The sequence below is a fragment of the Manis pentadactyla genome, chromosome 6 (genome assembly GCF_030020395.1).
Source record: "Manis pentadactyla isolate mManPen7 chromosome 6, mManPen7.hap1, whole genome shotgun sequence".
Lineage (NCBI taxonomy): Eukaryota > Metazoa > Chordata > Mammalia > Pholidota > Manidae > Manis > Manis pentadactyla.
The window spans coordinates 123,610,050-123,628,203 of record NC_080024.1 but is presented as its reverse complement, the minus strand read 5'-3'; the positions used below and the strand labels follow the sequence as shown (position 1 = coordinate 123,628,203).

At 44.9% G+C, this 18,154-nt stretch overlaps 1 protein-coding gene across 8 annotated transcripts in view; it reads right to left on the bottom strand.

Annotated features, from left to right (window-relative positions):
• FHOD3 (formin homology 2 domain containing 3) overlaps positions 1 to 18,154 on the bottom strand; it is a 525,593-nt gene that overhangs the window by 281,686 nt on the left and 225,753 nt on the right. For all 8 annotated transcript variants that reach the window (XM_036884979.2, XM_036884980.2, XM_036884981.2 and 5 more), the window contains exon 4: positions 2,406 to 2,473. In XM_036884979.2, coding sequence (XP_036740874.2) covers positions 2,406 to 2,473 — 68 coding nt within the window. The remainder of the gene's footprint in view (positions 1 to 2,405; positions 2,474 to 18,154) is intronic.

Sequence of the window (18,154 nt, the reverse complement as noted above, 5' to 3'; positions counted from 1 at the left end):
ACTGAACCCCCATACCTTTCTATATACTTTCCCACACACACCAGGAATCCTAATCTTTAAGAACTCTAAGAATGACAAAATTAGAACAACACACACATGCACCAGTCTTAGAATTGCAATACCAACACTACCACAGCAATATGGTTATCATAAACAGTTGATTTGAGTATGTGTGTGGTTCTTTTTGTTCTTAGAGTATATCCTACTCAAGGAGCACAAATTATAGCATTTTAAAGTCACTTGGAATAGCTCCTATTCATGTGGTTACTGGATATTCAATGAGGTGAACACAGGTTTTGAAAGAAGTCAAGGCTGAACAACAAAAACAGCAGGCAGGCCTAGGGACAGAGTTAGGGTGAGTGGCATGAGCAGGGCCCTCTGGTGGTACAGTAAGGGTCCAGCCTGCTGAGTTAGGAGGATGTAATGGAAGGTGAACAAGTTTTGTTTTGTTTGGCTGAAGAAGAGGGAGACACAGATGGACACATGGGAAATGGAACTTTGGGACAATTAGTAAGTGTAGCATTTACTAAGTTAGAGATAGGAAAGACTGAAGACATAGACGTCTGCTACAAGACTATTCAATTCATCCAGTCTCTTCATCCATTCTGTAAAGTAGCACCAGACACTATGTTAGGCCACAAGGACTCAGCAATGAATTCTAGGAAGCTCACAGATGGTTGGACCCAGACAAGTGCCCTGTAGAACCATAAGCTTTATACTAGAGGTGAATGTAAGAACTTTAGAGGTATTTAGAAAGGGCACTGACTGGGTGAGGGGTAGGAAGAGGGTCCCTAGGAGAAGATATCAAGAGGGAAACTGAGAGACATGGAGAGTGGATGTGTGGTGATAACACATTCTGGGGCAGAAGCAGTAGAACCAGGGGCAAAGGTGCAGAAGAGAAAGGGCACGGCTTGCTCCTGGAATGCAACTGTGGGTGGAATTGGGGATGCAGCCAAGTAAGAGATGCAGGCCACTGAAGCCAGATCCAAAAGGGCTTCAGTATGAAACTGAGCAATTCCAATGTGATCTGGAAGGCAATGGGGAACCAGCAAGAGAAGGAGGACTTCCCCAAACCCCTCTGGAGGGAAGCTAAAAAATGGACTGAGATGTTGACCAAAAGCAGGCAGTGCCCACGGAATTTTTTCCATGTTGTAATGTTCCCTGGTTGCAATTCTTTCATAAAAAATAGCCTGAACCAAGGCAGGCCTCAACCCCAAGGCATTTCTGAGATGGGCAGCATGAGGGGCCAATGATGCAACAGGTACACACTTGTAGCTGTTGGAAGAAGAGAAGAGAGGGCTCACCTCCAGAAAAGTGGACAAGTGAGAAGGGACTCTGCTTGGGGAAGGATGAGGGCATGACTGAACAAGTCTGCAGAGGAGAAATGGGACGTGATTGCGCAGGTGGGATGGATCATTACCTGCCTTTTGCCAATCCCTTCTCAGAAAGGAAGCCATCCATGAAGGGGACTGCCACGCTGGCGAGAACTCTCGCTGACAAAGAGAATCTTTTAAGGATGTGGACCAGACAGGAACTGAAGAGAAGTGGAATATTCCCCAGAGTCCAAAATCCACAGAAAGAATGATGAACGCACACATACACAGCTCAACACAAATGCCATCTACTCCTTGAAGCCCTCTGCTGATCTGCCCGGGCACATCAGCCTCTTCCTCCCCAACCACCTGCACCCCAGCTCTTCATCCCTCCTCCACAGCGTCCCGTGGGTGATAGTCTGCAAACCTGCTGCACACCTGTGAGAGCCTTCTTCACAAAGCTCTGGCTTTCTCGGGGCAGGGACAGAAGTAAGGCTTAGGAGAGGATAAGATCAAGCCTGAATGAGGGACTTGCACAGGTGCACAAGGGGACATGTCCACAGCAGCACAGTTTATATAAAGAGCAAAAACTGGAAGTAAACTGAACTGTCTACCAATAGAAGAGTGAACAAAGCAACCTGTGCTTTATTTCCACTGTGGGACCCTCCCAGCTGTGCCAGTCATGCCTCTCAGTAAGCAAGCTCAAGTATGATGCTCGCAGAATGTAGCATGTATGGAAACGTGCATGTGCATAACAAACGCCAAATCTGAAAATCAGTAAAGAGGGGACCTGGGCAGGGGATGAGATGGTTGGTATGGGGGAACAGGACATAAAACTTCAATTACATCTTTATAGACTTTTCTTCTTAAAAATCTGAACTAAATATGGAAGAATGACTTGATAAAATTGTCTTTACTTTTCATGTTTGAAATATTTGCTATGTAAAAATATTAATTGATATTTTGACCTAATTTACATTGCAATCTAAAGAGACATTTCTTTCTGTAACAGTAAAAGGTACAAATATGTCTACTAACTCTACAAGCAATGTGAAAGCAGGATCTTAGAGTATATTTTTCTTCTTTTTTTACCTGAAATATCTGCTTCAGGGAGAAAAGAGCCCTTCTTAAATCTCGCCCACTGGAGTTGTACAGTTTTTCTGAAATAAAAAACACAACATTTAAAATTAATTAAACTGACTCAGACTCAGTGGATGATAAAAACAGAGAGCAGATATAAGGATTATAGAATTTCCACTCGGAACGTGAGTAAACCAAATCCGTTTCATTAGGATACAGACCTCCAGTGGAACAAAGAACAGTCTGGCCTGTTATAGGAGCAGGAAGAGGAGGGGTGTGATAAAGGAGAATAATGTCCAGATTTACACCCCCTCTCCAAATCTCTATTGTTTACAGACTACTACACTTGATGTCCAGCTATATTCAGAAAATAAACATGGCCAAAATGGAACACATTCTTCCACTTCCCTCCCTCCTTGCCTCACAGCCCCACAACCACCATGCTTTCTGAAACTGGGCTCAGAAAGCTTGGGGGCACCTCCTTTCCTTGGGATCTGACGGTCATCTGGGGAGATCCAAAGACAGTGCCGTGGCTGTAAGGACTGGCTGGCTCCCTTGGTAATGACCCTCTAGGAAAGAACCCAGCCTTAGTTCTGCCTAGGCTCTCACCAGTTCCAGGATGTGTCCTGGCCCTGAGAGAGGCAGAGAGTGGAGCCCTGCCTTGGTAATCTGTGGCTCAGGACAGGCTAACCCCCACAATCCTGCTGTTCTGTTGGTCACATTTAACATGGACAAGTTAGGCCAGGCCTTGTGAATAAGGATGTGAGCTTGACCCAGGGCCCATCCTCCAGAGCTCACAATGTGACAAGAGAGACGGGAGTCAGCTAAGTAGGCCGCAATCAGGAGTCAGACAGTGGGGTAGGGCTACAAAGTGCTAACACAGAAGGGAGGCAGAGTCCAGTTATTCTGGTTTCTGTAGGAACCTGGCAGTACAGACTCTGCTCAGCTCCCCAGAACCCAAGCTTGGCCCTGACTCAGAAGGCTCAGGTGTCTAGGGTTGAGGTCCTAATACCAGATGCCAAACCACTCCCACTATAGATCATAAACACATATTTCCTGAGCACCTGCTAGGAACTGTTCTAGGTACCAGGGGAGACTAGTGAAGAGTGGACTTAATAATTGAGTAAAGGCTAAGAAATAAGAGAGCCTATATTTCAAACCCATTGTCCCTACCTACTAGCTATGTGGCCTTGGACAAAGTATTTTACCTCTCTAAGCATTGGATTTCCTAGCTTTATAATGGGAACAGATAGTAATAAATTTAGAGGGAAGGAAATGATTTTGTGTTAAATCACACAATGATATGATGGAGGAGGATGCATAATTATTTAAGATTTATAAAAATAAAAGAATTAAAATCAATGTCACATTGGTGGCTGATCACCTTAGGCTTTGATCCCAGCATATAGAGAAAAACAGGCACAAAGCCACATACTCCTCCTGTAAGTGGCATGGACTTGAGTGGGAGGGCATGGAACACACAGATCTGAAAGAGTTGGCAGAAGTCTGGTTATGAGAAGGATATGCCCACTTTGCACAATGGCCCTGGAAGTGAACAGGCTTCCACCTGAGAGAGACTTAAAAGGACACAGGTAGGAATCAACGTTTGCATGGCAGTAGCTTCCTCAAAGACCTCCCTATGGATTCTTGTCCTCCTCTCACCAAGGGTTGGGTGAAAGTGACTGTCTGATGACATCATTGCCCCCATTTAAACCCTCCAGTGGCTGCCAACCACACTGAGAATGAAGTCTAAAATCCTTTGCATGACCTATCCGGCCCTGGGAGATGCAGCCCCGGCCTGCCTCCCTAGCTGTACTGCAGACATGGTCTTCTCTCCGCTCCTTGGGCAGGCCAGGCTCCTCCAGACTCACAACCTGTGCACACAGAGGCAGGATTCTGTGGGATTGGGGGTCGTGTCAGACCCCAAGGCCTTCTTGTTGTTTGACCTCCATAGAATCTACTGTCTCTAATTACAATATGCAGTCCACAATCACTTGCTAATTATGAAAAATTTTGATTAAGAGAAAATACACTGCTTTCCTAAAAACAAATATCTGGGTAAACATCAGCAGAATCAACCATTCCCAAGATGAACATGCTAATTCATCATGAACTCTAAGAAATGAGGCCCAGATGACTCTCCAGCTGACCTCCAAAGTGTTTGCATGGCCTCAAGATACATGAGTATAAATGGAGTGAACTGTGTCACTCCTACAGTAGAGCTCACGTACTTGGGGTGATGACTTTCCAGTTTGTACAACTAACATCTCAGAATTCATAAACCCTAGAGAAACAGACTTTTGTTTTTGCCACTTCTAATAGGCAATAACAAAGTTATCGAGTACAAGCATAAGGCTACATATATCCTGAAGAAGAGGGGCATATTTATTTTATCCAGGAAGAGTATCCACAGATGAGAGCCAATTCCAGGTACCTCTTTATAAGGTACTAAGGCTCACAACAGACTCGCTTACCTACCACCAGATGACAAGCAGAAATATGTCTTCAGTGGATTCTCAAGATCACAGAGTCTCCTTTAGTTACCAGTCATCTGTCATGGCTTCTCACATATAGAAAGGAAGTTTATGGCTAGTTTTATTTTGACTGTTAAGGTTTTAGTACTTGCACAGTCAAAATAATAAGTTTTTAAAATAGAAGAGAATTAGCTGAGGACTTAATATTTTGTTGAGTATTTTTGCATCTATATTCATGAAGAAAATTAATCTGTAGTTTGTTTTCTTGTACGAAGCTTGGCGTTGAGGCAATGCTGACCTCATGACTTGGGAGTATTTCCTCTTCTCTGACATTCAGAATGAGTTTGTGTAGACTTGGGTATTATTTGTTCCTTAAATGTTTGGCAGAATTCTCCAGTGAAGCCACTTGGGCCTGTTGGAAGGTTTTCAACTATGACTTCAGTTTCTTCAATTAATATAGTACTGTTCTGATTATCTATTTCTTCTGGAATGCCTTGGTAATTTGTGTCTTTCAAGGAATTTCTCCATTTCATGTAAATTGTTAAATGCATAGGCATAAAGTTCATAATATTCCCTATCATCCTTTTATTTATTCAAAATAATTTTTCCTTTCATTTATCCCTGACATTGATAAGCTGTGTCTCCTCTCCTTTTAACTTGGTCAATCTGGCTAGAGATATATTAATTTTATTGATCTTTTCAAAGAATCAGCTTTTAATTTTATTGTTTGTCCATTTCCTTTCTGATAACTATTTCTTTCTTTTGTTTGCTTTGGGTTAATTTGCTCTTTTCCTCTAGTTTAAGGTAGAAACTTAACTGCTTTAAGACCTTTCTTCTTTTCTAATGTATTTAATGCTATGAATATATCTCTAAGCACTACTTCAGTCACATACTGCAAATTCTGATATATTGTGTTTTCATTTTAATTTGATTAGAAATTGAATGAATGTTGAATATTTAACTCAATTCAAAAGGGAGTAACTTAACCCTATGATTTTTTTTGATGTATAGTTTATTTAGAAGTATACTATTTAGCTTCCAAATATTTGGGGATTTTCCAGATATCTTTCTGTTACTGATTTCTAGTTTAATTTATTCATGGTAAGAACATATACTTTCTGTGATAACAATTATTTTGAATTTAAGGTTTATTTTATGACCCAGAATATGGCTTATCATGGTCTCATGAACACCTGAAGAGAGCATGTATTCTGCTGTTACTGAGTGGACTGTTCTATAAATATCCACTGTGTCAAGTTGAATGATAGTGTTGTTCAGGTCCTCTATATTTTTACTTACTTTCTGTAGATAACTGTAAAAGGAGTGTTGAAATTTCCAACTATGATAGTGATTTGTCTTTTTCTTTCAGCTTTATAAATGTTTGCTTTTGATGCACTGATGTTCTGTTATGTGCACTCACATTTAGGATTGCTGTGGCTTCTAAGTGAACTGACCTTTCAACATTATGCAATGTCTCTCTTCATCCACGGTGATATTCTTTGTTTTAAAGTCTACATTTCTAATATCAATATAGTCACTTTTGGTTAGTGTTTGTATGGTATATCTTCTCCCATCCATTTATTTTTAACCTGTGCAGAGTTTCTTGTAAAAATAGTTACAACTTCTTTTTATCCAGTCTGACAATCTCTATTTCTTAATTGGTATCCTTCCACTGCATTTTTAACCTCTAGAACATCACAAATAACTCTTCAGCGACACTAGAACAGGAGACCTCAGAGAAGCCTGACAGTGCCTCTCACACCCTTTGATGAGAAACATCCTTGTACAAATGCCAAAGATATCTTTGAGTGGTGCCAAAAAAACTCTCGCCTCTGTTTCTTGCCAATTCTCTTTCAATGAAAACAAACTATAATTTCTATTAAAAAAAATAAGTACTTTCCATTCCAATTGTCTTTATTTTTAAAAATTGTTTATGGTTATTTATTTTATTTGTTTGAATAATTTTCTATTTTATTATTCAACTTTGTTTGGAACAGATAAGTTCCCAAATAATTCTTTGTTTTATGCAGGAACATTATCTCTATAAACTTCAGATTTACAAATTTTAATTTTGTTTTTTTAATTATCAAAACTCAAAAGATCAGCTAACCTATATAAGAATATTATATATTTTGGCTAAAATGTCTTTAAAACACTCTGCTTTTGAACTCCATATGCTATAGAGCACTAGGTGAAGTCTAGATCAGAAATCTTTCCCTCTGGCATCTGTTTATTTGTAGCTTTTTTTTAACCTTTTGTAAAAGTGTTGTAGTCTCATTTTTATGGACAAAGATACCCTCTCCCAAAATACTGCAATCAACATTTTAACAAATGTCATGCATTGGTCTCTCTATCACATGAAAACAACACTGAAGTCATAACCACTGTGGTTGAAATGAAAATGACCAAATATTCATTCAAAGAAATATGACTCTAGAGTACCAATTTTTGGATAAGCCAAATAACATTATCTCTCTATAAAAAAACAATATCATGGTGCAAATTGAAGTCCCAATGCTTAATTTAAATTCCAAAATTGCCATCTATTTTTAAAATATAGTGGTACCAAAATGTCTCTAACCTAACCTGACTTGTTCTATTAATTCTTAACATACATTTTAGGAGATACCACTGTTTACCTAGGAAGGATTAGGGACCAAGGGTGCTTGTAAGTGACATATATAATTTGTCATTTTAGAGAGGTACAATTCCTGCTGGTAAAAGAAGACCCAGCAGAGACATTTTACCACATCAGATCACCATATCACACCCAAACTAATGACTACTGACAGCCCTTTGGTGCAGCTCAGGAGCAGCCTTCACAGGCCAAAGGCCCAGGTCTGGCTTCCTTGCTGAAGGGCCAGCCATGCCATGGGAGGTGTGGTCTGGAGCTTTGACTGCTGGGAGATAATGGAGTTCAAGAAACTGCGTTCCATTTATGTCACATCCTGGCCTCACTACATAGAAAATCAGACTCACAGGCTGTGCAGACCTCTCTTTCAGATTAGACTGGAGGGCCAAGGGCTCACCTAAGAACTGACCTTGGCCTGCCAGCTTCCCAAGGCTACGCTTGATGAGGCTCCTGGAGTTTCCTACTGAGCATCAATCACTCCTCTTTAGAAGAAGCCTGTCTATGCAGAATTCAGGTGAGACTATCAGTCTTGGGTTACGTAAGTGCATGCAAAGCTTCCTCAATGAAGGATGACTGATAGCTGATAATTGCCTGACATTCAGGAAATGCAAAAGAAAGAAGACCCCAAATGTAACCAGCAGCAGGAACCCAGAGCCTGCCCTAAGCCACCAAGAGGGCAGCTCCGCAGGCTTCACCTGTCTGCAAGCTTCATGCTTCTCCCAGGAGCTTACAGACTTTCTCCCTTCTCTTTGTTCACCTTGGTTGTGAATACATGCCAAGGAGGGTGGTGCAGTCCCTCCCAAGGTCTAGTGCAGAGGAGAGGAGCACTAAGTCACAGCACCAGAGAAGAAGGGGTCTGAGTGACCAAGTGAAATGTGGGTCCTTCCTGGTAAATATAAAAAAAGCACAATAGTTCAACTCAAAGCAGAACTCTCCTGTGTAAAATGCAGAGCTGGGATCAGAATGGAGTCCCAAAGGTTTGCCATTCTCCTTTCTGAAGCTTGGAGACTGCCAGGTGGGAGGTGTGAAAAGAGGAAGCCCCCCCTCCTAAGCCCCCCCACCCCCACAGAGCACCAAGGGGTGACAGTAGCTCAGGAGCCCTCAGGCTGCAGCAGGTCTCAGCAGCTGGGGAGAAGCTGTAGGGGGCTGATTATGCATTCATTCCTTTCAGGTCAAGCACAGCCCGTGCTTGGCCCACAAATGAATGTGTGCATTTATTCTCACACCCCCTTCCAAGCTGAATCTGCCTGGGGTGCAGTCATGTGTGTAGCACTAGCCTTTGAGTGAAGGGCAATTAGGAGCCTACATTTGTTGGGGGAAGGAGGCGTAATCAGAGCACCATTTGTTGAAGCCTCTATAATTCTCCCCACCTTTTCTCTCTCCATGGTTCTTACCTTTTAAAATGAAATGTGTTCCTTTAAGGGACACAATTAATGTATAACACTCTAAACGAGCCTCTTATAATGAGTAGAGGGCAAATTAATTAAAGGTCATCAGGGACCATTCCTGCTTTTTCATTGGGAAGAAAACCTGCATGGCTTGCAAATATTAGCACTAAAAAGAACAGCCAAAGAGGACCTGTGCTTCCTGCTCAGCCAAGGGCACAATGAAGAAAACCTCAGTTGTGGGGAACTAACATCAGAAGGACCAGTGAAAAAAATTAGAACCCGTTTACATCAGGAAAGAATGTGGTGGGGGAGGAACCAAAGGCATCAGTGAGTGTTTCAAGAGAGGTGGGAAAGGAAAGCTACATCCAGAACATCAGGCTTTCAGACCCATAAAAGTCCCTAAGGCCAGTAATTAGAGCACACCCTCTCTCATCAAGTGAGAAACGCATTCCCCAAGCGCTCTGTGGAAAACCTGGGCCAGGACCCCGAGGACGACCCTCCTCCGCACAGGGGAGACAGCAGCTTCCCCTTTGCCCTTGGGCTGCTATAAGACATCACAGTAGGACCATGCCCGTGTTTAAAAGTCTGCTTGCTCACTACAGGATACAACCATCATGAGTTTTCAAGTACGAAAATGAGAAATGAGCTCCTCCTTTCCCAGGATTTAGCCGTGTGACATTTGGTCTCCAGACTCACCAGTTAAGAAGAGCTAATGAAGAACAAGTCTGAAATGTGACAAAAGACAGCCTACAGAGCACCAGTGGCCAAGCCTGGGTTGCACTCCTTCCCTAGCCAGGAAGCCCACTGCCCCCAGGGTACTGTCAGCAGTGAGTCAAATGAATTCTACTATGGAAATTCTTCCTATGAAGTCAAATGAGCCACATAGTACGCTGATAATCTAGAAATACCACCCATTTCAACCTTCAACTGATGATTCATTATATTACATGTTGGTATTTTAAAGAGAAAAGAGGAGGGAGTTGTATAGTAGAAACTTTATTTTTCAGTGAAACAAAACTGGTCGGATTTTGAAAATCATTTTTTCCAGGGATTTTTAAGCTTTTTGGAGTCACAGATTTACAAGTCATACACAAGACATAAAAAATAGTTAATATAATTTCAGAGGATATGAGCACCCAGAATTTCTGTGAGCCTTCAGGAGATTCTGTGGACCAAGGGGTAGTATAGTTGTTGGCCCCAGTGATGGGATTACAGGCTCTCAGAAGTAGAGGAGAGGAGCTGAAAATGGCTTGTAGGAATGGAACTGGCCATATGTTCAGTTGTACAATAAACATAAATTGTACCACTGAAACCTGCTTACATCCTAACCATGATACTCAGATGACCATGCAAATTCAGAGGGAAAACACACACATACAACAGCCAGGACTTTTGTCCTGGGGGACTGGCTGTGACAAGTACCTGTGGTGATGACAGTGGGTAGGGATGCATGAGGGCAACCCCCTGCCCAGTTAACCCACAAGCAGCCCCTTCAGCCTGAGCATGAAGAGGCTAAATGTAAATGAAGACATTGTTGTGAGATTTGATGAGACAGAAGATTGCTTAAGAAGACCTTGTTGAAACCCAAATTCTCTTAGAGTGCAATTACACCTCATTTTTAACATAATCCTTATAATAATTTTTTATTGATTATCTACTAAGCAGGTGTTACACTGAGCACTAAGGTTATAATGGTAAATGAAGGTAGTCTCAGCCATCAAAAGAGTTGAAAAGGGGAGACAACCATGTCCCTAGATAATGCCAATGTTATGTAGAAGGTGGCGGCAACACTGAGGGGCCACCGAGGAAGGACTGGGAACACCTGTGAACTTGAGGCCAGAGAGTGGAGATTCGGAAGAGGTGACACTGAACAGACATGGAAGGCCAAATAAAAATTAACCACAATGCAAAGTGCTGTGCAGATGGGGAAACTGACGAAGACAGAAGAGCAGGTGTATGCCTGGACAGCTGCAGAGGGAACTATTCAGCATGGCTAGTATGTCAGCAGGTCAGGGCAACAGAGCGTCAGCATGACTCATGCTGGCGTGCCATGCGGTTTCAACTGCATGTCTCTCAGGCAGTGACAGAGGGCTCCAGAGGCATTTAAACTAGAAGGAACCTAATTGAGGCAGGGTTTTATCAAGTTCACTGCTGGCACAGCCAGCTAGGGCAGAGGAACTGGAGAGGGCAGTGCATAGCAGCAAGAAACCAGTTAAGAGACCTTTGGGGTCCTGTGTACAGGGATGATAAGCTGAGACAAGAAGAGCGGGCATGGAGAGGAGGTGTTGGTTTGAGACAGACTTTGGGACACAGCTAAACACGGGATGAGAGGGCTGAAGAACTCCCAGATTTCCAGCTTGGCCTACTGGGTGAGTGGTGAGGCCATTCCCTGAGTGGTAGGTCCCTGAGGATCATGGGAAGTCACCAACAGCAGCAGGACCCCTGTCCTCAAACAAACCCCCTAGAACAGCTGAATGCCATTCTGGAGTCTCGAGGGTCAGAAGAAGCCACACACTCCAGCCTTAGTTTTCTGGCCTGGAACAGGGTTTGTGGGTTTCCTCCCATCCCCCTCCTCATATGCTGGGTCAGCTCCTCCTGGAGACACCCTCCTTAGCCTCCCAAATTCCCTCCTACTAGTCACCTATATTGTAACGCTTGTCCTGGGGCCAGAATGCATTCTGATGATGGTGGTATCTGATATACTAATTGCCTCTTAACCCTACAAATCAGCCATTGTCCTTCATTTTTCAGGGTGCTTGTTTCAACATTCCCAACATGTAAAGATCCTTTTGTAATTCTACCCCCTCACTAATCCATGGGTTCCTTGAAGTCAGGGCCCATGTATAACTTCCCTCTGTATCCCCAGGACCTAATACCTCAATAAATGAGTAACTAATTGACAAAGTTGACTATGAGGACTGGGAAAATAACGTAGGAGGACCGCTGAACCTCCAGGTTCCTACTTCCCCAACACCTGACCAAACCTAAGGACATTCTAGAGTCTTGCCCTCTGTGAATGAGCCCAGCCCCCAAAGATCCAGCCACCCTGCCACTCCCCACACCGCCAAAGAAGACCTCAAAAGCATATCTGTAATCATAATTGCCAAACCTTGGAAACAACCAAGATATCCTTCAGTTGGTAACTAGATAAACAAAATGTTATTCTGTGATAAAAAGAAAGGAGTTATCAAGTCACAGAAAAGATGTGGAGGAACATTAAATGCCTATTACTAAGTAAAAGCAGCCAACCTGAAAAGGCTGTATAATGTAGGATCCCCAATACAGGACAGTATGGAAAAGGCAAAACCGTGGAAACAGTAAAAGGATCAGTGGTTGCCAGGGGCTCGGAGGAGAGGGTAGAGGGATGAAGAAGTGGAGCACACAGAATCCTCAGGGCAGCAAGACTATTTTGTGTGATGCTATAATGGTGGGTATATGTCATGAGATAGTTGTCCAAACCCATAGAATGTACAAACAATGGACCTGAGTGTGAACTGGACTCCAGTTAATAATCATGCATGAATATTGGCTCCTCAATTGTAACAATGCAACACACTTGTGCAAGTCATTAATAGCAGAGGAAATTAGGGGAGGTTGAAGTTGGATATTGGAACTCTGGAACTCTCTGCATTTTTTGCTGAATTTTCTTTGTAAAATAAGAACTACTCCTCCCTCAAAATAAAGACTATTTTTCTAAAAAATCCTAACCCAAAGCAAGTCTACAGGCAGTGAAAGGCCATGTGCATGGAGATTATAAGGAGCACTGCTCCCTTTATGACCCCTGGGCACAGCTGCAGCCTCAGCCCTGAGACCTGGCATATTCTGCCACAAAGCACTGCTCATTGTTCCACATGCACTTATGCCATCTCCCCACACCAGAGCAAACTCTCATCTGTGTTGGTTGCCTCCAGCCCAGGGCAACATTTGGCACAGTGTAGGTGTCCTGTACACACAGCTGGTCAGATGTGCAAGTTCTACTTAAGGCCAGGAATTTATTGACCTGGCATCCCCCAAAACAGGGTCCATGGATGAGTTCCAAGCACGCCTGTGCTTATGTTGATAAAACAGGTTTGTAGCCTTCAGTGATTTCCAGAGGGCAGGACACAGAGAACTCTTAGGACCATGGACATCACAGGGTACCTCTTTGTAGCCCTCAGAGGCAATTCTGCTTCCCTCCTCGGATAATCACTGACCACTTACTGTGTTCCAAGGGCTATGCTGGGCAGGAAGGTAAGAAAGACACACAAGGCATGGCCAGGCTTCACGAAGCTCACTGTCAGTGGAGATGACTTGTCTATAGAGAACAGCTGGGCACCACAGGTGCTGTGCTAGAGAGGCACCCAGGAGGTGCCAAATGCAAAGACATCCCCCTGAAAGTGGCAAACAAACTACAAGGAGCTGTTGACCAAGGAGGTTGCATCAGACTAGAAATTATGTGGTTATGTGCAAGGTTACTTGTCTGACATTGCCATCCAGTCAGGCAGCCCCTGGCTCCAAATGCTTTCCAGCTTGCTACCTTGGAAACCATTCTGCTGCCCTCCTCATCTTCACCAAGGACGGCAGCTCGGCAGAGCCATGTGCCTCCCATTCTGAATTCGTTCACATGAAACGTTAGTTTTTCCCTATGATTTTGAAAGACCCGATTAGCTTTGGGTCCCAGCAAAGTACGTCCCTCCACTCCTATCTTGGCTTTAACAAGTGTTCCTTCTCTAGGGCGAAAAGGCCGGGGTCAGCTGGTGCAGGCCACTTACTGAATTGGTATTCTGTTTAAAACATGCCTTCTTTTCTCCCCAGGATCAAAGAATGGTAGAGGAACAGAAGGGTCCACAGAGACCATCCAGTCCTGCTGCCTCCCTCTGGGGAGAAGCTTCTGGATCCACAGAACCCCTGCACACGTGCCCAGAGGGGTCAGCACTTTGACCCTGCCACTCTAACAGGGCTGCTGACCCAGGGCAATCAGATCATTAGCATCTGAAAAGCAGCAAAAACACCCTGAGGCAATGAGCAGTGTGAGCAGGTGATGGGGACCTTTCACTCCCAACACCTCCTGCCTGGGCAAGGCCACCGCTCTGTGAGAGGCTTGGTCGCCCGCCCTCCCTGCTCCTGTTGTCCCCACTTTCTGCTTTTCCTTCTTCCTTTTGTTCTTTTCTCCCCTAATTAAGAATCTGGAGAACCTCCAAATATTTACTTTATTTATGGGCTTTTTTTTATCATTCCCTTTATTTCAGAATTCAGCTGAAACATTTAGATGTATGTTTTTTCAAAATTACATGTATTTCTCTTTCTAGATCTCTTTTAACAACAACAAAGAAACCACAGTGCTCAGTGGTTTGGCTTGAGTGGGGGGCGTTTTTCTCTTGAGCTGGCCACAGCACAATGGCAGTCACTGCCCTGCAGCTGGGCCCTTCTCACCCCTACTGGGGCTCGCACACAAAGGGGAGAGAGGGTACTTAAACAAGCCTATTCTCTCTCTGCTCTTCTGGAAGCATCCAGAGTCCTGGTGGTGTCCACAGGAGACCAACCCTCTCAGCTGGGCGTCAACCCCAACTCTACTTTATTCTGCAGGGAGAAAATCTAGGAGAAGCGAACCATCCCAGCACAAGGACCCCAAACCACACACAACACACCCCTCCCACTCCCTGAGGACACACATCAAAACTACTCAGTCTTCTTACCCAGGCCTGACTACAGCTAGGGCTGTCCTAGTCTCAGCCTCCCCAGTATGTCTCTCAGAACCTGCCACCTCACCCCTGGCCCCCTCCCCGCCCACCCTTGGGGGCAACTGTGCCCACTTCACCTGCCCACTCCTGCACTCCCAGTGGACAAGGTCCTCACCATGCACTGTGAACAGCTCCAGTTGACACTGGACCTTCTGCGCCATTCTGACATAGCCTTGGATGGCACCACTGTCTGGACTCCTAAAAAATGCTTGCATTCCAGAAGAGATTCCTTTCTTGCCTTGGTTTTCTTATCAGTAGAACAAGATTAATAGTATACATTCTGACATTCTGGAACAATGTGGTGATGAGCAAAGTAATGGTAAAGCACCTGGCACAATTCAGTGCTCAGCAAAGAAAAATTTTCCTTCTCTCCCCAACCCCAAAGGCTTCAATGAATTTCTAAAAAATACCCAAGACTCTCCATAGAGCGAACAGTCAGGCCTTCCCTGGGCACTTCCCTCAGGGCTTCCAGGCACCTCCTGCCACCTGTCCGGTCCTTCTAACTGTGTGCGGAGAAGGTTGCCTGGGCTCAGACAGCCCTGGCTGGGCTCTGGGGGTGCCTCTTCCAGGCGTAACCGCTTCTTTGAAGAGACAGCCTCTTCCTTCCTGGGGTCAATGGCTCTTGACAGGGAAAATGTTCACCATCCCTGCCCTGAACACTTTGAGAAAAAGAAGTGAGTGTCTAATCCTTGGAGAGAAGATAAGGATCATTAGCTGAGGTCAAAAGGGAACAATCTGGCATCAATCATGTCACTGAGCAGAGATGGCAAAACTCCATAGTTCAGCTGACCCACCCCATGGGGCCAGGCTCTTGAAGTATTCTTCAACATGGAGACAGCCATCAAGCCATGGCAAGTATCCTACAATGCAAACAAAACTCACCAGAGAAAAGGCTGGGTTTTTAAAACAACTGTATTGATTCAACTTGATTCCCTAACCCAGGCAGAGTAGGTGGGGGGAACCAGAGTTAAAAGAACATAGTGTTGCTCTTTTTTATAATTAAGCATAGCAAACCTTAAATATCACATTTATCTTATTACAAATTCATATCTGAACTGAAGGTTTCTACACATCAAACTGCATCCCAATCCTTCCTGACCTCCTGACACTTTCCTCTGGGTTTATTTCCAGGCTGTGCCAAGGTCCTGTGCCCAAGCGTAACTGCTCATCCCCTCTGCAGTGGCAGCCAGGTGAGTCTATGTTGGAGAGCATAACTAGGAAACAATGTGGATGTGGCTCCAAGTTTCTGGGAGACCTCTATTACTGAGAGGCCAGAAAGTGTAGGGTTAGAAGTCTCAGAGGAGTCAGTGTTTCCTAACAAAATCAGCTATTTGCCCACTGTCTCATCCCATGGAATGACAGAGCTATGATTGACATCAACACAGAAGGGGGCTGTGACTCTAAACCACTTGCCAGCAGGCACTTGAGGGTGAAGGAGCATTGTATCCCAGTGTCAAGGATGAAAAGACAACATGGTATTCCCATGAAGAACCAAGAGTCTATTGGGAGGAACAGACACACCGATAGGGATGTTCAGCCTAGTGTCGGAAGTAATGACACAAGGGAGGGCTTAGGAAGGGGTGTCCAGTCATCTGCGGTGTTCTGGAAGGCTTCCAGAAACTGAAGGCCCCCTGGCAAATTCAGGGGAAATGAGTTAGAGTTATTCAGGTAAATAAAGGCAGGCACAGATTTCAAGGCTAAGGGCACAGATGCATCAGACCCCCAGAAGGGAGAGCACCTGGTGTTGGGGAACCTCTGCAGTACTGTGATACCAAAGAGAGGAGCCATGAGTGGTCAGCAGCATCTCATCTCTCTGGGGTAGGCACAGGCAGAGACCTGGGATAGACATAGATCATGCTCATGGTAGGCTGGCTGAGCAACACTTTCTGGTATTCCCCAACCAACACTGTGTCACCCATTGTGTACCATGCTCAGTGCTAAGTTTCAGGTTCACTGAATATGGATGTTGTCTTGCTATGTGGTGCCCTGGTTAGCAAATTAAAGTGCTCCAACAGTGCTCTCCCCACCTGCCTTCAGATCCTATTCCTCGGACCTGGTGGACCCCGAGTTCCTCTCTCCTCAAGGTCTCTGTCAGGAGAAGCAGCGCCTCCACACCAGGGTGCACTTGCGCACTGGACAGCTCAAGCAGAAAGTACTGTGGCAGCCCCTGGCCCGGTGGAGCGAGGGCTGGGAGCAGCTAAAGAACAGACTGTCCTCAGGCTTCGGACCACCACGGCTCTGCAGGAGCGTGCTCACTCTCCTTCAGCACCTTTGCCACCAATTTGCACTGGAGGCTCAGCCAAGGGAGCCTTTCAAAGAAGGAGGCATAACCACAGGCCACTGACAGGCAGACAAGCAGAAAGGCATGCTCTTCTAACACCACAAGGCCGCCATCAAATCGCCATGAGTCAGGGCAGGCCCACCACTGGCTGAACTCCCTCAGGCAGGGAAAATGAACAAACTCCTGGCTGGTACATGACAACGGTCAAGGCACCAGGGTGGGAAAGGGGGACTTACAGTGCCTTTTCAAGAGATGAAGTTCTGTTTGTCTTGTGCTGTTCCACCACACCCTCCCCATGCCCAAGCTCTGCACACACTCAGCCTGGATGCACATGGCAGTCCCCATTCCCTCCCAAGGCAGGTGTATTCCCAAAAGTAGAAATGCAAGCAAACTTGGGCACACTGTCTGCGTGAATCATTATCCTAGCAGCAACTCCAGATGCAGGGCTATGAGGGTGGGTGGCACTTACAGCCAGAGTGAGGAATGGGAAGCTGGCAAGCATGGCCCTCTTTGGTGCCCCCAGCAAGCTCCCTCTTGGGCTCTGACCTTACTCCACACAGACCAGAGCCACAGGCCTGGAAAATGTCCTCAGTAATCTTTGTGGTCGGACAGCAGGGCCCCAGCCATCACCACACCCCCAAGGGGCTGGGGCTCTGTCCTCAGGAAAGAGACATGAATACCGACCCTCATACCACACTTAGAGGCTCCCTCAAACACTGACTGCAGAAAAAGGTCCCATTAGAACCAAACCAAGCACCCAAACTGTTGCTTGGTCCTGTGAGGAAGCAGAAACTTGTTTCTTGTTTCATTTTCTCCTAGTCTAAGAATTGTGAGGTGGCCTGTTTTTCATATTCTCATTGGGAGACTACCATATTTTTAGTCTTTTTCACCAGTGAATACCTGTATTTCAGGATGTTTAAACAAAGTCATCCTTGAGTCAGGGAAGCACTTAGCATCTCCATGAATCAAGTAAGAATTAAAAGAGCAACTCTGCCTGGTCCAATCCTTTATGTGCCATGTGAGGGACACAGTGGAGTATCTCCACATCCCACCTTCAGTTGCAAAGCAAATCATCAGAAATTCAGGCTACACATTTTCCATGATACATGTTAAAGGAACTTGGTTAGTGAACAGAAAAAGGTCTTGAGAAATCAGCAACAAAAGGGAAGTTACAAAAGGCACAGTGTGCTCAGTGAGAAGAGCCGCGTGACTAAGACTGCTCTGCTGCTGGGATTGTCACATGACATGGTTGATTTCACAACAGTC